The 20,396-nt window shown below is 41.1% G+C and overlaps 1 protein-coding gene across 1 annotated transcript; it reads left to right on the top strand.

Annotated features, from left to right (window-relative positions):
* The first annotated feature begins 11,081 nt into the window (after positions 1 to 11,081).
* Positions 11,082 to 19,670, top strand: LOC130885962 (serpin B9-like). Its single transcript, XM_057787827.1, has 6 exons — positions 11,082 to 11,249; positions 11,966 to 12,103; positions 12,568 to 12,685; positions 16,240 to 16,382; positions 17,336 to 17,491; positions 19,260 to 19,670. The coding sequence occupies exons 1-6, from the start codon at positions 11,082 to 11,084 to the stop codon at positions 19,668 to 19,670; spliced, it is 1,134 nt and encodes a 377-aa protein (XP_057643810.1).
* Positions 19,671 to 20,396: the final 726 nt, after the last annotated feature.

Here is a 20,396-nt window from a genome sequence, read left to right on the forward strand (position 1 = left end):
TTTTACATAGTGAAACTGCTGAACTTATTTCAGATGATTCAGAATTAAATTTGGTATGTATTCAACTACAGCAAGTAATCCGAAATAGAAATCATCCCTTGTATAACACACATATCAGATCCCATATGGGTCTACCAGTCCCTCTAACATGAAGCAATGATGAAATTTATCAGCTATCGGTAGGAAATCTGATAGAAGCCTCATAATTGTGTAAGCAGCACCATATTAATAGCAAAGGCTTAAAGAAAGATTTTTCTATCACTTGGCAACAAGCCAAGGAAATTATAAGGAAAAGTCTTGTTTGTTCTTTGTATAACCACACTCTACTACCTGCATGAAGTAACCCAAAAGGTGTAGCATGATTAATAAGAACCAGACACAGAAATCGGAGTTCAACCTGAAGGTCAGAAAAGCAAAACAGCTTGAAATATAAATGTGTCTATATATGAATGTTTGTAAATGTGGGTAAAGCCTATGGGTGGTAGAGAAGAAATAAAGGGGCATAAAAAGAGGTGCTAAGGAAGAGAGGCCTCAAGGACATAGGTAAGGTAAAAGCATGAAAGAGATGGGGGTGCTTTGCATTAAGGGGTCAGAGAAGTGGGGGAGGGAGGAAAAGAGGTGAAAGTATTAAAACATACTTTATTTGAAAGCAGCATAATGCTATGTAATGTACTATATATACCTTGATGCTATCTACATGGTATGCTAATTCAAAAAGTAAAATATGACATGGGAGTATCTAATAATATATGTTAGAAAGATGTCTCCATGAGAATGTCAAATTCCACATTGGCTTTAGAGAAGTATCTAAGAGGTCCTCAGAGTGTTAAATAAGGAGCTTTCATAGTGCCCAACAATCCCAGTTCAGGTATGTATTCAAGAAAGCTCAAAGTATTTATCCACACCAAAACAGGTGCACAAAGCTCATGGCAGCATATTCACTAATAAACAAAGCATGGAAACATTATAAATACTTACAACCTGATTAATGAATTAAAAATCAGTCTCTTGAAGATCAGGGAGGGAAGAAGGCAAGTGAACAAAGGAGGTGTGTGTGTGTGTGTGTATGTGTGTGTGTATGTGTGTGTGTGTGTGTGTGTGTGTTCTGGGAATAGAAAAGATCTTCCTGCAACCTTTCCACATTCCTTCTGTGGCCTGTCATTTCCTGTCAGACAGCTGTTTGGTGTCATTGGGTTGAAGTGGGAGGGTCAAGTCTAGGTGATTAACCTTGATTCACAGTTTTAGAAGGAAGCGCTCCCAGCGATGATCAGCACATCTACACGCAGAACTGAGCAGAAGTCTCTACTCAAAGGTTAAGGCAGCAAAGGTTATAACGCAATGTGATGACCAAACCTTTGCATCCATTCCTGTCACCCATTATCTGAAGGGTCAAGGAAGAGTCAGTGTTTTCAACAGAGCAGATGACCGTGTCCCTGGATACCATATGGCTAAAGTGCTCTCTACAGAAAAGCAAATGGGAGGGTAGTAACTCATTGTCCATCTGTGTGACCTCATCAGAGAAAAAAGAACATCAAGCAGAAAGAACTAGACAGCAGTGGGAGTTATGCCTTACTTGGGAATGTAGGTGGCTCTCTAACAATCCATGGGCTCCAACCCTGATTTTATCAATTTGTTGCTACCTGTAAATTCTGAAGCAGGCTTAACTTTGTCTCCCAACTTCACAGTGTTAGTCAGCTCTCCATGCCTACAAAGAAACACTCCAGCTAATCGACTTATAAAGAGACATGGCTTATTTGGGTTGACTTTGGAGGTGTCATGCTAAGGTTCACTGGCCTCAATTACTTTTGAGCCTGTGACAGCATGCCATATCATGGCAGGGAAGGTGTAGTATGGGAAACTGCTAAGTTCCTGGAAGCCAGAAAATGACCAGAAGGAAGATAGGTGGTTGTAGCAACTACTGGGTACTAAGCCTTTAATGGAGGGAACTTTGTCTATATAAATAATGTTTACTTATTTTTTAAAAAGACAAGAAGATTTCAGAAGAGTGTGATATGAGATGCCACTAGTCTGGCTTAAGTAATACCCAGTTACACTTTTGCATTATAATTTTGAGTTTATTATAGCTTCTTCCTCCTCTCTCCCTCTGTCCCTTCTCTCTCTCAATCATTCTCTTTATAGGTTAAATTTGTCCATCATCTACCCCGATACCTGCTTCTCCTTTGATTCCTTGCCTTACCCCATCAGGGTCTCAGTTATCTGGCTTTGGTGGCTGGACTGGTTGTAAGCTTGTGATAAATATTCTACATTATTGACTGACATGGAAACACCTAGGCCATTTGCTTGAAGAAAAACTTGCTCCTGTTTGTGTGTGTGCTTCCTTCCTCATGGTCATGAAACAAAAAGCCAGAGAAAAGAGAACTCTGTAATACTGGTGTGTGCAGACAGGCCAGAGTATGAGAAGAGAGAGATAAGTAAAAACTCCTCTGGGTCCTTTCTTTTCTCCTATGGCTAAATGGAAAGGAGGATTGGTCTCAGAGGACTGAAGCTAACTCCAGGCAGGCAGGCAACATGGATTGTGAAGATATATAAAGATCCTGGAGGCTGTCCCCACTCTGAATCCCTCAATTGTGACCTTCCCTCCATTCCTGTTCCAAAGATTTATGATGCTTTTTCTCCTACTTGTAGCACATATAATTCTGAGCCATGACTTTTCTTTTTCTTGTATCATGACTAGAATAATGTGCAGTGCATAAATACAAATTTGGTCATCTGAACATCTATGTATCAAATAATGGCACCCACATTTGTAAGAGGAACATCAGTAAAGCTTAAATTACACATCAAGTCCCACACACTAATAGTGGGAGACTTCAACATTCCACTCTAAACAATGGACTGGTTGGCCAGACAGAAACTTAACAGAGAAACAAGGCAACTAACAGATATTATGACTCAAGTAGACTTAATAGATATCTACAGAACATTTTACCCAAAGACAAAAGAATAGACCTTCTTCCCAGCATCTCATTGAACCTTCTCTAAAATTGGCCACATAATCATAAAGCAAATCTCAGCAGATGCAAAAATTTGGAATAACTCCCTATATCTTATTGAGCCACCATGGGTTAAAATTAGAATTCAACAGCAACACAACCTATAGAAAGCCTACAAACTCAGGGAAGTTGAACAACTCCCAACTGAACTACCACTGGGTCAAGAAAGAAATAAGAAAGAAGTTAAAAACTTCCCAGAATTCAATGAAAATGAATGTACAATATATCCAAACTTATGAGTCACAATGAAAGCATTGCTAAAAAGAAAATTCATAGTACTAAGTGCCCACATGAAGAATTTGGAGAAATCTTACATAAGCGACTTAACAGCACACCTGAAAGTTCTAGGACAAAAAGAATCAAACTCATCCAGGAGGAGTAGAACGCAGAAAATTATCAAACTCAGGGCTGAAATCAGTAAAAATTGGAACAAAGAGAACAATACAAAGAATCAATGAAACGAATAGTTGCTTCTTTGAGAAAATCAAAAAGATAAACAAACCTTTATCCAAACCAATCAAAAGGTAGAGAAACAATATCCAAATTTAAAAAAATCAGAAAAAAGGGGGTCATAACAACAGACAGAAGAAATACTGAGAATTATTAGGTCATATTTCAAAAGCCTGTAATCCACAAAATTGGAAAACCTAAAAAAAAAAAAAGGGACAACTTGCTTGAAAGGTACTATATACCAAAAATAAATCAAGAACAGACAAACAATTTAAACAGAATTATAACTCCTATGGAAATAGAAACAGTCATTAAAAGACTCCCAACAATAGAAAGTCTAAGGCCAGATGGTTTCAGGGAAGAATTCTATCAGCATTTTAAAGAAGAGCTGATACCAATGTTCCTCAAATTGTTTCACACAATAGAAACAGAAGGATTATTGCCAAATTCTTCTTATGAGGCTGCAGTTATCCTGTTACCCAAACCAAACAAAGATGCAACAAAGAGAGAGAATTACAGACCAATCTCCCTCATAAACATTGATGCAAAAATACGCATTAATATTGTCACTAATATAGGCAAACCAAATCCAAGAACACATCAAAAAATCATCCACCATGATCAAGTAGGCTTCATCCTAGAGATGCAGGGATGGTTTAACATATGAAAATCTATCAATGTAATTCATCATATAAACAAACTGGAAAAAATCCCACATGATTATCTCATTAGATGCTGAAAAGCTCTGACAAAATCTACCAACCCTTCATAATAAAGGTTCTGAAGAGAACAGGGATGCAAAGAACATACATAAACATCATGAATCCAATATGCAGCAAGTAAAGAGCCAACATCGAATTAAATGAAGAGATATTCAAAGTGATTCCAATAAAATCAGGGACAAGACGAGGCTGTCCACTCTTTCCAGATCTATTCATTATAGTACTTGAGGTTCTAGCAAGAGCAATAAGACAACAAAAGGAGATTAAGAAGATACAAATTGGAAAGGAAGAAGTCAAACTTTCACTATTTTCAGATGATATTATACTATACCTAAGTGACCCCAAAAATTTGATGAGGGAACTTCTACAGCTGATAAACACCTTCAATAATGTGGCTGGATGCAAAATTAACTCAAAAAAATCAGTAGCCCTCCTATATACAAATGATAAATGGACTGAGAAAGAAATCAGAGAAACAAAACCCTTTACAATAGCCACAAATAATATAAAATATCTTGAAGTAATTCTAACCAAATAAATGAAAGACCTATATGACAAGAATTTTAAGTCTTTGAAGAAAGAAACTGGGGAAGAGATCAGAAAATGGAAACATCTCCCATGCTCATGGATTAGTAGGATTAACAGTAAAAATGTCAATATTACCAAAAACGATCTACAGATTCAATGCAATCCCTATTAAAATCCCAACACAATTTTTCACAGACCTCATAAGAACAATATTCAACTTCATATGCAAGAAACAAAAAATCCAGAATAGCAAAAGCAACCCTGTACAATAAAGGAACTTCTGGAGGTATCATCATCCTTGAAGTCAAATTCTATTATACATCTATAGTAATAAAAGCAGTTTGGGATTGGCATAAAAACAGACACATGGATCAACAGAATCTAATCAAAGTCCCTGACATAAATCCACACACCTACGAACACCTGATTTTGAAAGAGAAGCCAAAAATATACAATGGAAAAAAGAAAGCATCTTCAACAAATGGTACTGGTGTAACTGGATGGCAGCACATAGTAGAATGCAAATAGATCCGTATCTATTGCTCTGCACAAAACTGAAGTCCAAGTGGATCAAAGACCTCAACATAAATCCAGTTACACTGAAGCTGATCATAGAGAAAGTAGGAATAGCCTTGAATTCATTGGCACAGGAAACTACTTCTTGAATATAACACCAGTAGCACAGACACTGAGATCAATAATTAATAAATGGGACCTCCTGAAACTAAAAAGATTCTGTGAGGCAAAGGACATGGTCAAAAAGACAGAACAGCAGCCTACAGAATTGAAAAAGATTTTCACCAACCCCATATATGACAGAAGACTGACATTTAAAATATATAAAGACCTCAAAAGCCTAGACATCAAAATACCAAATAACCCCATTAAAAATGGGATACAGATTTAGACAGAGAATTCTCAACAGAAGAATCTTAAATGGCCAAGATACACTTAAAGAAGGGCCCAAAATCCTTAACTATCAGGGAAATGCAAATCAAAACAACTCTGACCTGTTAGAATGGCCAAGATCAAAAACACTAATGACACCCTATGTTGGAGAGGATGTGGAGTAAGTGAAACATTCCTGCACTGCTGATGGGAGTGCAAACTTGTACAACCACTTTGGAAATCAGTTTGATGATTTCTCAGAAAATTAAATATCAATCTACATCAAGACCCAGCAATACCACTTTTGGACATATACCCAAAAGATGCTCAACCATACCACAAGACCACTTGCTCAACTATGTTCATAACAGCATTATTTGTAATAGCCAGAACCTGGAAACAGCCTAAATGCCCTCTCTTCGAAGAATGGATAAAGAAAATGTGGTACATTTACACAATGGATTATACTCAGCAGTAAATAATAATGACATCTTGAAATTTTCAGGCAGATTGGATGGATCTAGAAAAAAACCATCCTGAGTGAGATAACCCACACCCAGAAAGACAAATATATTATGTACTCACTCATAAGAGGCTTTTAGACATAAAGAAAAGAAAACCAGCCTACAGATCACAATCCCAGAGAATACAGACAACAAAAAAAGAGGTCCTTAAGAGAGACATACATGGAACTACATAGGAAGGAGAGCAAGACAAGATCTCCTCAGTAAATTGGGAATATGGTGGTTATGGGAAAGGGTAGAAGCAGAGAGGGGAGGAAGAAAAAGGAGCACACAAAAATGGGTAGCTCAAAAAAGCAAAAAAAAAAAAAAAGACAAAATTGATGACAAACTAAAAGAAAAAAAAAAGAACTAGTGAAACAAGCCTAAGCTAAGGTTGAACTCTCCTAATTAATAATAAGTCTCCTTGTTGTTATTTGTGGGTTGGTGGCCCAAAGAAAAATCTGACTACAACTGGACCTTACCTGGTCAACAGTTAGTCCTGGTGGTGTCGATGTGGGTGAGTTGGCCCTGAGGACTCGAGAGCAGGAAAACTGACCCTGCCCATTGCTGCTTGTTGTATAGGGTGAGCTAACTGGGGGCAGTCCTGGAGAGATTGCCCTGATGGTAAGGATGACGGAAAGGGGGCAGGTTGACCAGAACCAGGACTTTGAGTTGACCCACCCCAACATCCAACCCATCTATGATCTGCTGGAGCATGTGAAGGGGCCAGTTCTGCAGACCCAAAGCTGCAAGATTAAAGCTATGGCTTTGACAGCTGGATTCACCCCATTCCTTACCTTTCTGAGAGTCTAGCTTCATGGCAGAGGTACTGGTGAGAACCATGTTTGTTGTCACAACTTTATCGAGTTTCAAGGTCCCTGCTGCCACCAAGAAGCATGCTGTTGGCTATTCATGAACACCATTTAAGTGCTTGGTGGTGGGTCCTCTTAAAAGAGCTACAAGAATTTTGCAGCTAAAGCCGAGTCAGGAAGTCTCTCTTAAATAGACGTGCTTGCCTCTAGCAAATAGGGCCCACCTGAGAAAATGCTGCTACTAAGAAGCAATGCTTAACTTTGTTCTTCTGTGTCTAGAATTGCTTCCTAGGCTTTCTCAGGTTTTATGTGAATGTAGTTGCCCAAATTGTCGCCTTTTGTAAGTGGAGACTGTTTGTTCATTTCCTGGATATCTAGACCCAAACAAAAACACAGAAACTATATTAATTACAACACGGGCTAATACCTTAAGCATATTTTTAGCTAATGCTAACATCTTCAATTAATGCATAATTCTTGTCTGTGTTAGTCATGTGACTTGGTACCTTTTATCAGTGAGATATTGTCATCTTGCTTCCTCTGCATTTGGGTAATGACTGCAGACTGAACCTTTCATCTTCCCCAAATTCTCCCATTCTGGACACCCCACCTATAATTACTATCTGGCTACTAGCCAATCAGCATTTTATTAAACCAAAACAAATGACAAATCTTTACAGGGTACAAGACCATTGTCCCACAGAGATCTGCCTGCCTCTACCTTTCCTGTGCTAAAATTAAAGGTGTGCACCACCACACCTAGCTCTAAGCTCTTAATTCCTTTCCACAAATTGGAAACTTAGCCGAGCAGGATCTTTCCTTGAGGTCACCACTCCCTTTATTCCATTTCTTAATCTTTCTATCTCTTTAAACAGAGGACTTAGCTCTATTCCACTTCCTGGTGCTCATTTTCTCATCAAAAGCAACAGTTTGAAGGCATTCAAGGAGCTGGTGAAGCAGCTGCGATTCTTGCAGAAAACAGGAGTGGTCTGTCTCATTAGGCATGGTTTGAGCACATATGAGACTTCAAAGCCTGCCTCCATAGTGATGCACTTCTCCTACAAGGCCACACATATTCCAACAAATCCACACCAACAAATAATGGCACTCCCCCTGGGGGGTGGGTCTTTTTTTCAAACTAATCAGAGATTAGTAAGAATACTAAAAGCCACTGAATGTATGATTTAAAGAATGAATCAGCACCTTGAAAACAAGGGTTTCTGACATAAATGCATCTGTCCTGGAACTGACTCCTAAGCTTCCGTCAGCATGGCCAGGTGGGCAAATATCACCGAGATCTAAGAAACAGTCTCGTATAGGGGATCTCATGCTGCCCTCTGCCTTTTGTGGGCACCAGGCAGGCACCCGGTGCACAGACATACATGCAGGCGAAAAACCCACATACATAAAATACATTATTTTAATTTAAAAGACTAAAGAAGGTGGGATACCTAAGATAACAAATTAGAAGAGGTCTCTTTTCTTTGGGGTCCGTAAATGCAATGTGTCCTGTATAGGGATGGAGGACACGACATTCTGTACTAATTTGACTCAGTGTCTACTTCTGTCATTTTGCAAGGAGAACTCATCCAATGGAGCAATCTAAACTCTGGCAGTTGGCAAAGTCTCTTGAAGCATTTATCTAATTATTCTTTATTAATAATAATTCGGAAGTCAAAAATTGAGGTAAGACTCTGGATGATCAGAGAAGTGGCAGAGAAAAGACCAGTGACCTCCTTTGTCTCTTTCTTGGATCCAAAAGAGAATCTTTTACTTCCCGTGTCTCTCTATATGTCCTTGCTCTCCCAAAACCTCTATGGCTAATTTTGGTCTATTATTAGCTCGCTCTGCCTTCTGATTCAAAGAAAACTTCATTGGCAGTCTCAGGAGTGTCAGAGTACAACCAAAACATCCCACAACAGTCTCTTCTAGAAGTTAGCACCTGAAATCTGCATGCTACACTAATGTAGATTTAAGAGGAGATCTGGAGCAAACACCTTCACAGCTGAATTCCTGGCCTGGAAAGAGGCTTGAGATTAACAATGGACAGCTGCCATATGCTCTTTGCATCCTATGAATTTACTCCAATGGTATCCTACTAGCCAGAAACCCAAGGCTCTCATTAGATTTTTCTTTCTCCAGGACCCATGTGTTTCCCAACCCCCACCAGTCTCAACCCTGCAGAGGCCAGACCAAATGAAGTCAGGCCTTTTCCTCCTCCTCTGCCTGGGGCTCTGATCATGATGTTTCCAGACTGCAGTGAATAAAGAGACTTCCTGAACGGGGAGGCAGTTTAGCTGTACGCCAGGACAGCAAGCCTTGAACACTCTGCTGGGAGACTGCGAAATTGGCGGGTGAGTGCGCCCGGCTTAGTCCAGGACTGTGGGTTTTGTGGGGGGTCACCTTTAGAAGGCACACACTGAGTTCAGGAGATAGAACACCAGGACCTTACAATTAGGAAAAGAAATAAAGGAAAGGTGATGTCTAGTGGGTGTTTATAGAGGTGACTTCTTGAGAAATCCCATTTGGGCAGTGGTAATGATGTTGATCTTAGTGCTGGGGTCCTAGAACTTTATTGATCCATCTCAGTCAGGCATAGATGCTGCAGGGGCTCAGTGGACTTCTCCACTGTCCTCTGTCCTGCTTCCTTTCAGGTCCTACCACCTAGCCCATTTGACTAACTCTGCCCTCTACTCAAGAATCTGCAAAATAGTGTCTCTTACTTCTGGGCCCTTCTAGGTGAGCAGGCTCTAGGCCAATCTGAGGATTCTTCATTTCCATTTTTAAAATGCCACCACATGTTGACTGAACACTCTAATCCCAAACTTTATCTTGAGCATGCTTCAGGAGCTTAGAATCAGGGTATCAGACTTCTCCACTGCTTTCAGAGAGCTCTGCCTCTTATTGTCCCCAATAATCAGTAAGAGAAAGGAGTGCACTTAGGAGTGAAGAAAGAAATGGTTGAGACAGGAGGATTAGAGTAACCCAGCAGGGACCCTGAGGTTGTCTTTTCCCTATGAAGGAGGGATGGTTGAGTAGCTGGAACTCAGTGACAGTGAAGGGGTAGATGAACTTCCCAGTGAAATAAACACTTCAAGGATTCTATGTAATTTTAAAGAGGCATCAGTCCAGTTGGGCAAGAATGCAGGGGTGGCAGAAAGGCCAGAAGAGGGGATCATCCCGAGGGTAAGTCATTAAAATAAATCAGCCCCATCTTTCCTGAAAAGCATTGGAGGAATTATGGGGAATAGCAAAATGACCTGGGCACTCTCTCAGGATGTGTTGTCCTTCTGTCTGGGGAGAGGGTAGAAGTATGAGTTGTGATGTTCTGAGGCTCCCTAGGGTAAGTGATCTGTATTTTAACACAGAAGAAAGCACTCTGGAGCAAACTTCCCAGTGTTCAAAGGTCATAAGACATCGAGAACACAGTCATGGAATGTGCAGGGACTCAGATTTCGGTTAGGGTGTTAGGAGCAGTCACTTATTCTGGGTCAAGCCGTCCATTCACCAGGGACTGAGGCACCCTCAATAGAGAAGCAGTCTGGATAGTATTGCCTGATTAAGGCCACCTGAGCAGCCACTGCAGGAGGATACCCCCTGCTGCACAGCAGAGCTGATGACACCACAGTGCCTTTGGGTCTCATTCAGCACCTCAGGGTCTTTCCTGTAACAACTACAAACGTGGAGACACTGTCTAATGCACACCTGGACACCTCAGAGGAGTTTTTACAGGCACACACAGAGCTTTGCTGAAGCCAGACTAGAGGACCTGGATGCTCATGGTTGTTTTCTTCTTCCTTCCTCTTTTCTTCTTCCTCCTCATTATTCTCGACTCTACCATCTTCAGAAAGGACCTGGACTGTATGAAAGGAGACTAAAGTCTACCTCTCTCTGTTGTGTCTTTGTATGCAGTCCTGATGGTCTGAACTTCTACCTGTGCAGATGGAACACGTGCTAGTTTGGTCTGCTGCCATGACCACATTTAGCTAATAACCTTAAAACTGGATGGATTGTGATTGAGAATAGAATTTTAAAATGCACTTAAGTACTTAGGAATTTTGAAATGAGAACCAAGAGCAGAGTCCCAGATTTCCCCGAGTCAGATCAGTGAACCTTCAGCGCTGTACTGAATATCATTTCTCCTTTGCCTCCAGACTCTGCATCATGAACACTCTGTCTGAAGCAAACGGCACCTTTGCCATCCACCTTTTAAAAATCCTTTGTCAAAACAACCCTTCAAAAAATGTATGTTACTCTCCTGTGAGCATCTCCTCTGCTCTAGCTATGGTCCTCTTGGGGGCGAAGGGAGACACTGCAGTCCAGATGTCTCAGGTAAGTTCCCTGTCACCTGACCCTGTTTCACTTGCCTAAGAGTTGCTGAGAAGGGAGGGTCAGAATAAGTGCACCCTGTTTCATGGGGCAGGAACCAAAGATGAAGGGAACCATAGTCCCCTCCAGTATGATCTCTTTAAGGAACATTGAGTTTTCCAGAGTAAAACTTTGAGGGATCATGTGGATTTCTCTTACAAAATGGAGCATAAATAATTTCATGCTAAGACCTGGTGGCATAGACTTTAATCCCAACTGCCAAGGACACTGAAACAGGAGGATCCCAAGGCCAAGGTTAGTGTGGGCAAGTCAGTTTCAAAAGAAATGGTCTTTGTGTTATTGGTTTCTTGGTTGTTTGTTTAGTTATGGAGGGAGAGTGTTGGGATTATAACTCCACTCCCTTGCCTAGCATAACTGAGGAAATAGGTTCAGTCACAATACTAATGAGAAAAAGAGATGTTACAATTATTTGAAACATGGGTTGCTGTGTTCTAACTTATTTTCAGAGCAATATATTTTCAATATTTATTGGCAAGGAAGGTTAATTCATAATCCTATCTCTTTAAATCCCAAACCACCCTGCATTAGATACTCATGTAAATTACTATGTATTATACTCATGTAATTTATTATGCGAGCCATCCCTTTATCTTGAAAATTCCTTTGAAATCAAAATGTTTCTCACTGAGCTCACAGTGTTTCATTCTTTTCCTCCACAGGCACTTTGTTTAAACACAGAAGACGGCATTCATCAAAGCTTCCAGAGGCTTCTCAGTAATCTGAACAAGCCCAACAGAAAGTACTTGCTTAGAATGGCCAACCGGCTCTTTGCAGAGATCACTTATGAATTCCTCCCAGTAAGTTGTATCAGTAGAATGACATCAATTTTATTCAATTACCTATTGCTAAAGATTCCTATTGAAGGACTCTAGAGAAATTTAAAAAATTAAGAGACAAGTTCTAGCTAGTGTTATGATGTGCATCTGTAACATCTGCATTTAGGAGGCTGAGACAGGAGAGTCATGAATTCCAGGACAGGGTAGGCTATATAGGGGTACTTAACTCCATAACGTTCCCCAAAGATGACAATTCTATAATGATACGTTGAAATATTTTAAATCTGACACTTATAAGTTTTATTTATTTATGTCTGGTCATTCCCACTTACAAAGGCCTTGTACATGAAGACATTTGTTACTTAAAGTGATATATCTACACTCACTTTAGTTTATTTCTTAATGCCTTAGTATTCAGAGTGTTGGGATTCTTGCTGACACTTTAATTTTCAGTGTTACCTCTCTGAACACTTTTCTCTCCAAAGACCTTTAAGGAGTCCTGTCTTCAGTTCTACCACTCGGAGCTGGAGCAGCTGTCCTTTGCCAAAGATCCAGAGGAGTCCAGGAAGCACATAAACGCGTGGGTCTCCAAACAGACTGAAGGTCAGAATTTCAAGTTATTTCACACCCCACATTCTTGTCCTTTCCATCCACCCCTCCCTCTTCTTCCTTCCCTCCTCTTTCTTACCTTTCCCTTCTCCCCACCCCCATGGACTAATCTCATGTTATTTCAGAGAGTTAAAGCAATGTAGACTAACATCATTATGTGTGGTATAATTCAGACCTCAGTGAATTCATGGAAGTTTTATTCTGGCTCTTAGATTTAAAAAATACAGTTACTTGTATATTTCTTCAGGACAGAGTGGCTGATACAAATGTCGTAAGAAATCACGGGCCTGACTTTCCAGTCTTAGCAGTTTGCATTAGAAGGCAGGGGTGGCTGTGGGGTCAGCAGTGATAAGAAGGGGTTATTTGGCTGTGGTAGGATATGCCTATAATCCCAACATTCGGGAAGCTGGGATAGGCTTCTCAATGAGGTCAAGAGGAAAAGGGATGTCAACGGACAGGGAAAGGACTTGTAGTCTGAAGCCCTGTGGACTAGGGCATAGATCTCACACTTGACATGAAAACAGTTAAATTTGCAATTCCAGTGCAGTGCAGAACATGAGAAAAACATGCTCCTACCACTCAAGCTTGGCATTCTCCCAGAAAGAAGGCACTCTGGGAAAAAGTCCATCAGTTAACACGTGGCAGTAGTGGTTTAGGTGTTTGCCAGAAGAGATTAGCATGTGTAAAGATATCATTGTGTGTGGCTGTTAATGGTTCATGTGTGAATTTCATTTTACCTAAGTAAAATGTATTTGGAGAGGAGCTGTTGGTATGGATCTAGAATCAGTCTATCTGTGGAATTCATCATATATATATATTGATGTCACAATAAAAAATAGAAGACAGGAGCGGTCCTACTGTTGGCAGGTCATGTGACTCCACCACCTCTGAGATGGAGATTCATGTGGAGATCTTCCCCATAATTTTACCCTGAGCTGGTTCTTCCTGCAGTCTGTGTTGTCTGAGCTCCCACCACATCTACCACTGTTTCTACTTTCACATTTACTGCTTCAAAGCCCTTACTTATATTTTGGTAAAACTAGACACGACTTCCCTTGGAGATACTCTGTCAGGCCTGCTCAGTTACATTAACCTCAACGAATCTTCCAATAGGGGTTGAACTTTATTTGTTTTTAATTTAGAGATGACATGCTCCAAAATTGGTCTTTGAAATCATTGAGATCATTGTCTGGTAGTTGAACATTTCAGATGCCTCTGGGTACATTATTTTTTCTGAAATGAAATATATACCCTGGTCATGCTGAAGCATGTATGGGCAGCCCATTATATAGCAGTTCGTTGAACTTGTCCATATGAGATTTCATGGTCTAAATTGATGATTACCATTTACCAGGTCTCTTCCTCAAGAGGGTACCAGATCTCATTAGAGATAGTTGTGAGTCACCACATGGTTGCTGGGAATTGAACTCAGGGTCTTTGGAAGAGTAGGCAGTACTCTTAACTGCTGAGCCATCTCTCTTTTACGTGTACTCAGCAAATATTGGACAATTCTTATTGTAGTCTTTACCTATTGGGCACACTTGACATCGTAAGTTAGCGAGGATTCTCTTCTACACTGAAAGGATGCTCTTTAAACAGAAGAAGGGAATCTGTTCTCTGACCTGCACTATCTCTTCCAGGGATGGACAGCACTCCAAAGTATATGATAACAATACCTTCTTCACAAATTACTTTCTGTCCTTGAGTCTCTGATGTGTTGTGCTATTCAAAACTGGGCATGACCTTGGAGTGCTAGATGAGATACTGTATCTAACATTAGTCAGAGTATTCTAGAGGAATAGAATGAATACGTATTACTAGAGGGATTCAGTAGATTGGCATATACAATACCAGCTGAGTAGTCCCACAAGGACCATCTGCATGTGGAGAGGCTGAGAATCTGGTAGCTGCTCGGTCTATGGGGTTGGAGACCTCAGCAGTCTTAGCCTGGAATGGAAAGCCTAGAGGATTCCAGAGAGGCTCTAGTCTTGCTCCACATGAAGACCAAAGCTACGGGCCTCCAGTGTCAGCTGAAAATGGCAGGTGCAGAGGTGTGAACAGTGCAGATGCACTCACCAGCGAGGGCTGAAGGCAGGCAGGCAAAAGCAGTGCTGCTTCTCCCTCAGTCCTTTAGTCGAGGCAGCACAGGAAGGCATTGCCCACTCTGGGTAGCGTCCTTTCACTTAGAAATGTCCTCACAGACCTGAGCAGAGACACGTCTCTCAGTTGTTTCCAAACCCAATCAAGATGGCAACTGACCTTAGCATCCAGGGAAAACCATGGTCTCCTGTGGCCCCTTCCACATTTCCTGCTTCTTTGTTCTCCATCCTAGAGTCATTTTTTTCTGCTTTTCCCAAACCTGCTCTCCTTGAGACTTATGATGCTGAACTTAGTGCAGACGCCCAATCAGCAAAGCACACTATAACCCAGAACTCCTGGACTCAAGTGATTCTCCTGGCTCATCTTCCTGGTTGTGGTGGCACAGTTGTGGCCGTGTGCCCAGGAAATGTAAGCCTTGAATAGTTTGAATTGGTTTTAGCACATTAGATACTGAAAAATGCTTAAATTAAGAGTAGTCATTAAGGCAATCAAAGTGATTTCAAAAGTTGGTGACCTGGATAAAGAGAAAATCCAGAGTGTTCTGTCAGTGCAAATTATAGATCCTTAGTGGTAGCTGGCTGAAGCCGCAGGTGGGAAGGGTCAGTGCCCAAATACCCAAATGCAATAGTGAGACTTTAGGTGATTGCTCAGGTAGCCAGTTGTCTCTGTCATATACCGCATATTTTGGAAGCTGTTTGATTGTACTTCCTGCCTACTCAAGTAATATTATCTCCCTTCTCAGGCTTTCAGTGGGGTTGAAGATTAGATAATCATGGTTACCTTCCTCTTTTGATTTAGCCAAGCCATTTCTGATGCAAGACTTCAGGATAGAATGTTTATTAAAACATTTAGCATGTGTTTCTTGCTTAATATTGTTTATGCTGGTTGTAATCCTAATTATAAACTTGATATCTGTTCCTAGTGTATAGAGTTTTGTATTGGGTTTGGAACTCTCTTATTTAGACAAAAGAGGAGGTGATGAGGAACCGCTGTCAGCCACTAACCTTTAAGAGGTTGGATCAAGTTAGGGTGTAACCTTTTGGGTACCTAGAGAAAACTGCCAACCCACCCAGCATGCAGTCTCTCTCTCTCTGGTTCCCACACTACGCAGCTGAGATTGGACTTCTCATTTCTGTTTCGTGAGTTTGTCCCTTATAATAAAGAAAATATAATTGGTTTATTTTGGAGTTGGCCTTAGATTCTTTAACCCGTGTCCTCAACTCCCAACAGACTTAGAAGTCTTTTGTAATCCTCATCTTGGCCATGTGGGCATGACATCAAGTCAAACATGGGTATTGTATTTTAAATGTTTTTTTTTTAAAAAAATATGTTTATCCACAAGCAGGAAATTTGAAAACATGATGCTTGGATCTGCCCAGTTGTCACATCAACTTATTTCCCACACGTGTATTAAATGAACCTGAATAAAGTCTCTGTTTTCTCAAAAGGGAAAATTCCAGAGTTGCTGTCAGATGACTCAGATGATCTAGAGACCAGGCTGGTTCTTGTCAATACCTTATATTTCAAAGGAAGATGGCATGAAGAGTTTGACACAGAAGACACCCGTGAAATGCCGTTTAAGATAAATCTGGTAAGTAACATCATCCAAAAGTTCATGCCAGTGGGATGAAGAAATAACATTTAGAGTTGTAATCAGCTGTGTAATCACTGTGGGGCTCAGTGGCAGAGATCGCATGTCCTGTGGGATGCTGGGCTTGAACCTCAGTACAGGAAGAAAGAAAACAGGTAAGTACAGAAACCATTTGAAATTTAATTTTCTGAATGAAAGGTTAAACTCCACAAAAATGATACAAAACAGAGTATTTACTGTCTGTGTTATTATGCCAGTATGTGGACAAAGGCTTTGGAACATGACCCTTTGTAAATCACTTTAGACCCAACTATGACTTTAAAATATTAATATTATTAACAGCACATTTTTCCTGCTGAATAATTCATCATCTTTCCCTAATAAACCCCTGTGCAGGTTGTGGTTTTTTTGACCTTGACACAAGCTAGAGACATTAGAAATGAAGGACTCTGCATTGAGAAATTGCCTCCATAAGATTGACCTAGAGGAAATTCTGTTGGGTATTTTCTTGATTTGCTATTGGTGTTGGCCCAGCCCACTGTGGGTAGTCATGGCTGTGTATGAAAACAGGCTAAGAAGTCCATGGGGAACAAGCCAATAAGCAGCACTCCTTCACGGCTTCAGCCTGAGTTCCTGCTCTGACTTCCCGAAGTGATGCAATGTGCCCTGAGAGTTGTAAGATGAAATGAACCCTTTTCCTTATGCTGCTGTTGCTCATGTTATTTTATCACAACTCTAGAAACCCTATCTAGAGCAATCCAATATCTACTTCTAACAATTATTTTTAATGAAACCAGGAAGAGGCTGGCAGACATTGACTAAGTGTTCACTGGACCACAAATAGTGTTTTCACTGTGAGTGCTGAGAACACTCCTGACATTAACTGCAGCTCATTTGGAAACATTCTGACCTCTCTGAATAACATCTTTTATGCCCTTTATTTGTGTGTTCAGAAGGAAGAGAGACCAGTGCAGATGATGCGTCAGGAAGACAGATTTAACCTCGCCCACGTGAATGAAGTACAGGCACAGGTGTTGGAGATGCCCTATGAGGGCCTGGAGCTGAGCTTGTTGGTCCTGCTCCCGGATGATGGTGTGGACCTCAGCAAGGTGAGGCAGGAGAGTCCCTAGCAGTCACTACACTAAATGTCTTCAGGGAGAATCCAGTGTCCCTGGAGTCCTTTCTCATTAGAGCAGAACTCAATGTTTTCAACTTGACAACTGCCATTTGAGTGTTTAGTGCTTACAGACCCAGCTTCCAGCTCTGTACACGCTCTGCATTTTGTGATCAGATCTGTGTCCAAGACTCCCATTGTGGGTGGTGTGACCTTGTCATATGACATAACTTCATCACTAGGGAGATGGTACCCAAAAGGATGAAAGGAGGGCAACTCGGGCAAGATGCTTAGCATAGTGCTTGAACATAATTAACTCCCTGTAAATATAACTATATCATGATTTTTGTTAAAAATTTATTTTAATTTTGGAGAAGATAAAATAGACAGAAAAGTATTGCCCTTTTACCCATGAAAGAGGAAGAGCAGGGGAGCCAGCTGGGCAGGACAAAGTCAGGCACATCATAATGCCACATCTTGGTCTTCCTTGGGGCAGGATACCCACAGTGTGTCAGCCACCCTCTGAATGGAGGGTAGTGCAGTGTGCATGACATAAGGGGTCTTTGTAAGCAGAACAGCTCCCCTGGCTCTTCCCATCCAGCCCCCTAACTGTGGCATCACTTCTGGTGTTAGTTTTTTACCACTGACAAAATGCCTGACATGAATAACCTAGGAGAGGAAGTATTTATGTAGGCTCACAAATTCAGAGGGCTCATTTTATGTTACCTGGCACATCCTTGGTTTCTATTAAGGCAGGTGCACGTGGCAGATAATTCAGACCTTCAGTAAGCCGGCAGCAGAGAAAGAATGTATATGGATTGAGAATGACCTTGAGAGATATACCTCCAGGCACTATTTTCATTCAGCTAGAACCCCTCATGCCTGAATCTTAGCAGCCTCCCAAACAAGGGTTCAGATACGAGGCTTTTGGTGTAATTTTATATTCATGCCCCGACGGCCCACAAAACACAAAGAACCCAATCCTAGATAGACATTCCTTCCAGGATGGCTCACACCAATTCCTATCTTGACCATTTTTTAATGGCTTTAGTTTCTATGGTTTATTGTTTTCAAAACTATAGATAAAAACTTCTGTCCTATCCAGTCTTTCAGCCATAGAGTGCCAATGAAACACACAGAGGCTTATATTAATTATAAACTGTTTGGTTTGTTAACCAGGCTTAATATTAACTTATTCTTCCAACTTGAGTTAACCCATAATTCTTGTCTCTGTTTAGCCACGTGGCTTGGTACCTCCTCTCAGTGAGGCATACTCATCTTGCTTCCTCACTGTCTGACTGGTGACTGACTCTCTACCTTTCCTCATATCCGAATCCTCTTAGTATGGTTGCCCTGCTCTTACTTCTTGACTGGCTACTGGGCATACGGTGTTTTATTAAACTAATATGAGTGACAAATCTTTAGAGCATACAAGAGCATTATCCCAAAGCACCAAATTAAATCTAGTTAAAACAAAACAAAACTAAAGCAAACACAACTTAAACCATTATCACCTACCTGGACATGGACACCTATCAGAATAAATGATGTTTCAGAAGAGATTTAGGAGATGACAACGAAGTGTTCCTACTCCTGGGCTCCTTGGCCACCATGCCCATCAGGGAAGCCACACACAAACTAGCTATGTAAATAAGTAGTACCCCCTGTAGGATGATAGAGGGTTCTCTGAGCAGGAAGTGACTATGAGCCTCTGGGTAAGACCTCAGGCGTGAAACTGACAGTCTCTAATTCTGCTTTATCAGGTGGAAAACAATCTCACTTTTGAGACGTTAATGACCTGGACCAAACCTGACTTTATGAAGAGCACTATGGTTGAGGTTTTCCTTCCAAAATTTAAACTACAAGAGGATTATGACATGAAGTCTGTGTTTCAGCACTTGGGAATGGTGGATGTCTTCCAAGGCGACAAGGCAGACTTATCAGGAATGTCTCCAGAGAAAGACCTGTGTGTGTCCAAGTTTGTTCACAAGAGTGTTGTGGAGGTCAACGAAGGCGGCACCGAGGCTGCAGCAGCTTCTGCTGGAAAAGACGTACTTTACTGTGACTATGATGATGATGTTCCAACATTCTGTGCAGACCACCCCTTCCTTTTCTTCATCAGGCACAACAAAACCAATAGCCTTCTGTTCTGTGGCAGGTTCTCCTCTCCATAAAGGCCCAGTTACCATTTGGGAAACAGTTTACAATTCTGTGAGGACGGGCATGTAGGAGTACGAAAGCACTATCCTCCTGCCAGCCTCATCTAATGATGCCCATATTCCTCTCTGCCTATCTTGACATTCATCTGTTCCCTTTGCCAGGTTACGGGACCACAGAGTGATTTGTTTTTTTGTTGTCTTTAGGAGCCAAACAATTCCAACAAGGTAGCCTATAGGGTTATCTAAGGTGACCCTAATAAGCATCCTATACACTGCACAGAAAAGCCATGCCTGCTATATACACTGTGCTTTCCTGGCTCCTCAACTCTTGCCATCACTTGCCTTAACCTGTTCACATCATAGTAAATACTTCTGTGGATGATGATCACAGATTTCCTAGTGATTGGCCCTTAATGTACATTTTAACTTTACTTTTCTTTGCTGTCCATCAGTCACCAGGTGTGTGCCCACCACTGCGTTAGGCTTGGGGGCAGGTGCACACAGTGTGCTCCTCTAACAGCGGGCCTTTTCTATCTGTTGTCAACTTATCTAAGAGTCCTGACAGCTAGCTTGGACTACCACATGTTCCCTCACAGGAGTCACGCTTCTGTAGACAATTGGGCTTCACCACAACCAACTGTAATAATAATTCTCTGAAGCCCTTAAAGGTCATTTCAAAATAAAGTCTGTTTTCTCATCAACCATGTTGGTTTTTGAATTTTAATTGGGTCATTTACAGTG

The sequence above is a fragment of the Chionomys nivalis genome, chromosome 13, assembly GCF_950005125.1.
Source record: "Chionomys nivalis chromosome 13, mChiNiv1.1, whole genome shotgun sequence".
Lineage (NCBI taxonomy): Eukaryota > Metazoa > Chordata > Mammalia > Rodentia > Cricetidae > Chionomys > Chionomys nivalis.

What these genes read in the sequence shown, in the direction of transcription:
- LOC130885962 (XM_057787827.1), top strand. Translation starts at nt 11,082, where the DNA reads ATGAACACTCTGTCTGAAGCAAACGGCACCTTTGCCATCCACCTTTTA. An exon ending in CTGCAGTCCAGATGTCTCAG is followed by an intron (nt 11,250 to 11,965) that starts GTAAGTTCCCTG and finishes TTTCCTCCACAG; the next exon opens with GCACTTTGTTTAAACACAGA. An exon ending in GGTCTCCAAACAGACTGAAG is followed by an intron (nt 12,686 to 16,239) that starts GTCAGAATTTCA and finishes TTTTCTCAAAAG; the next exon opens with GGAAAATTCCAGAGTTGCTG.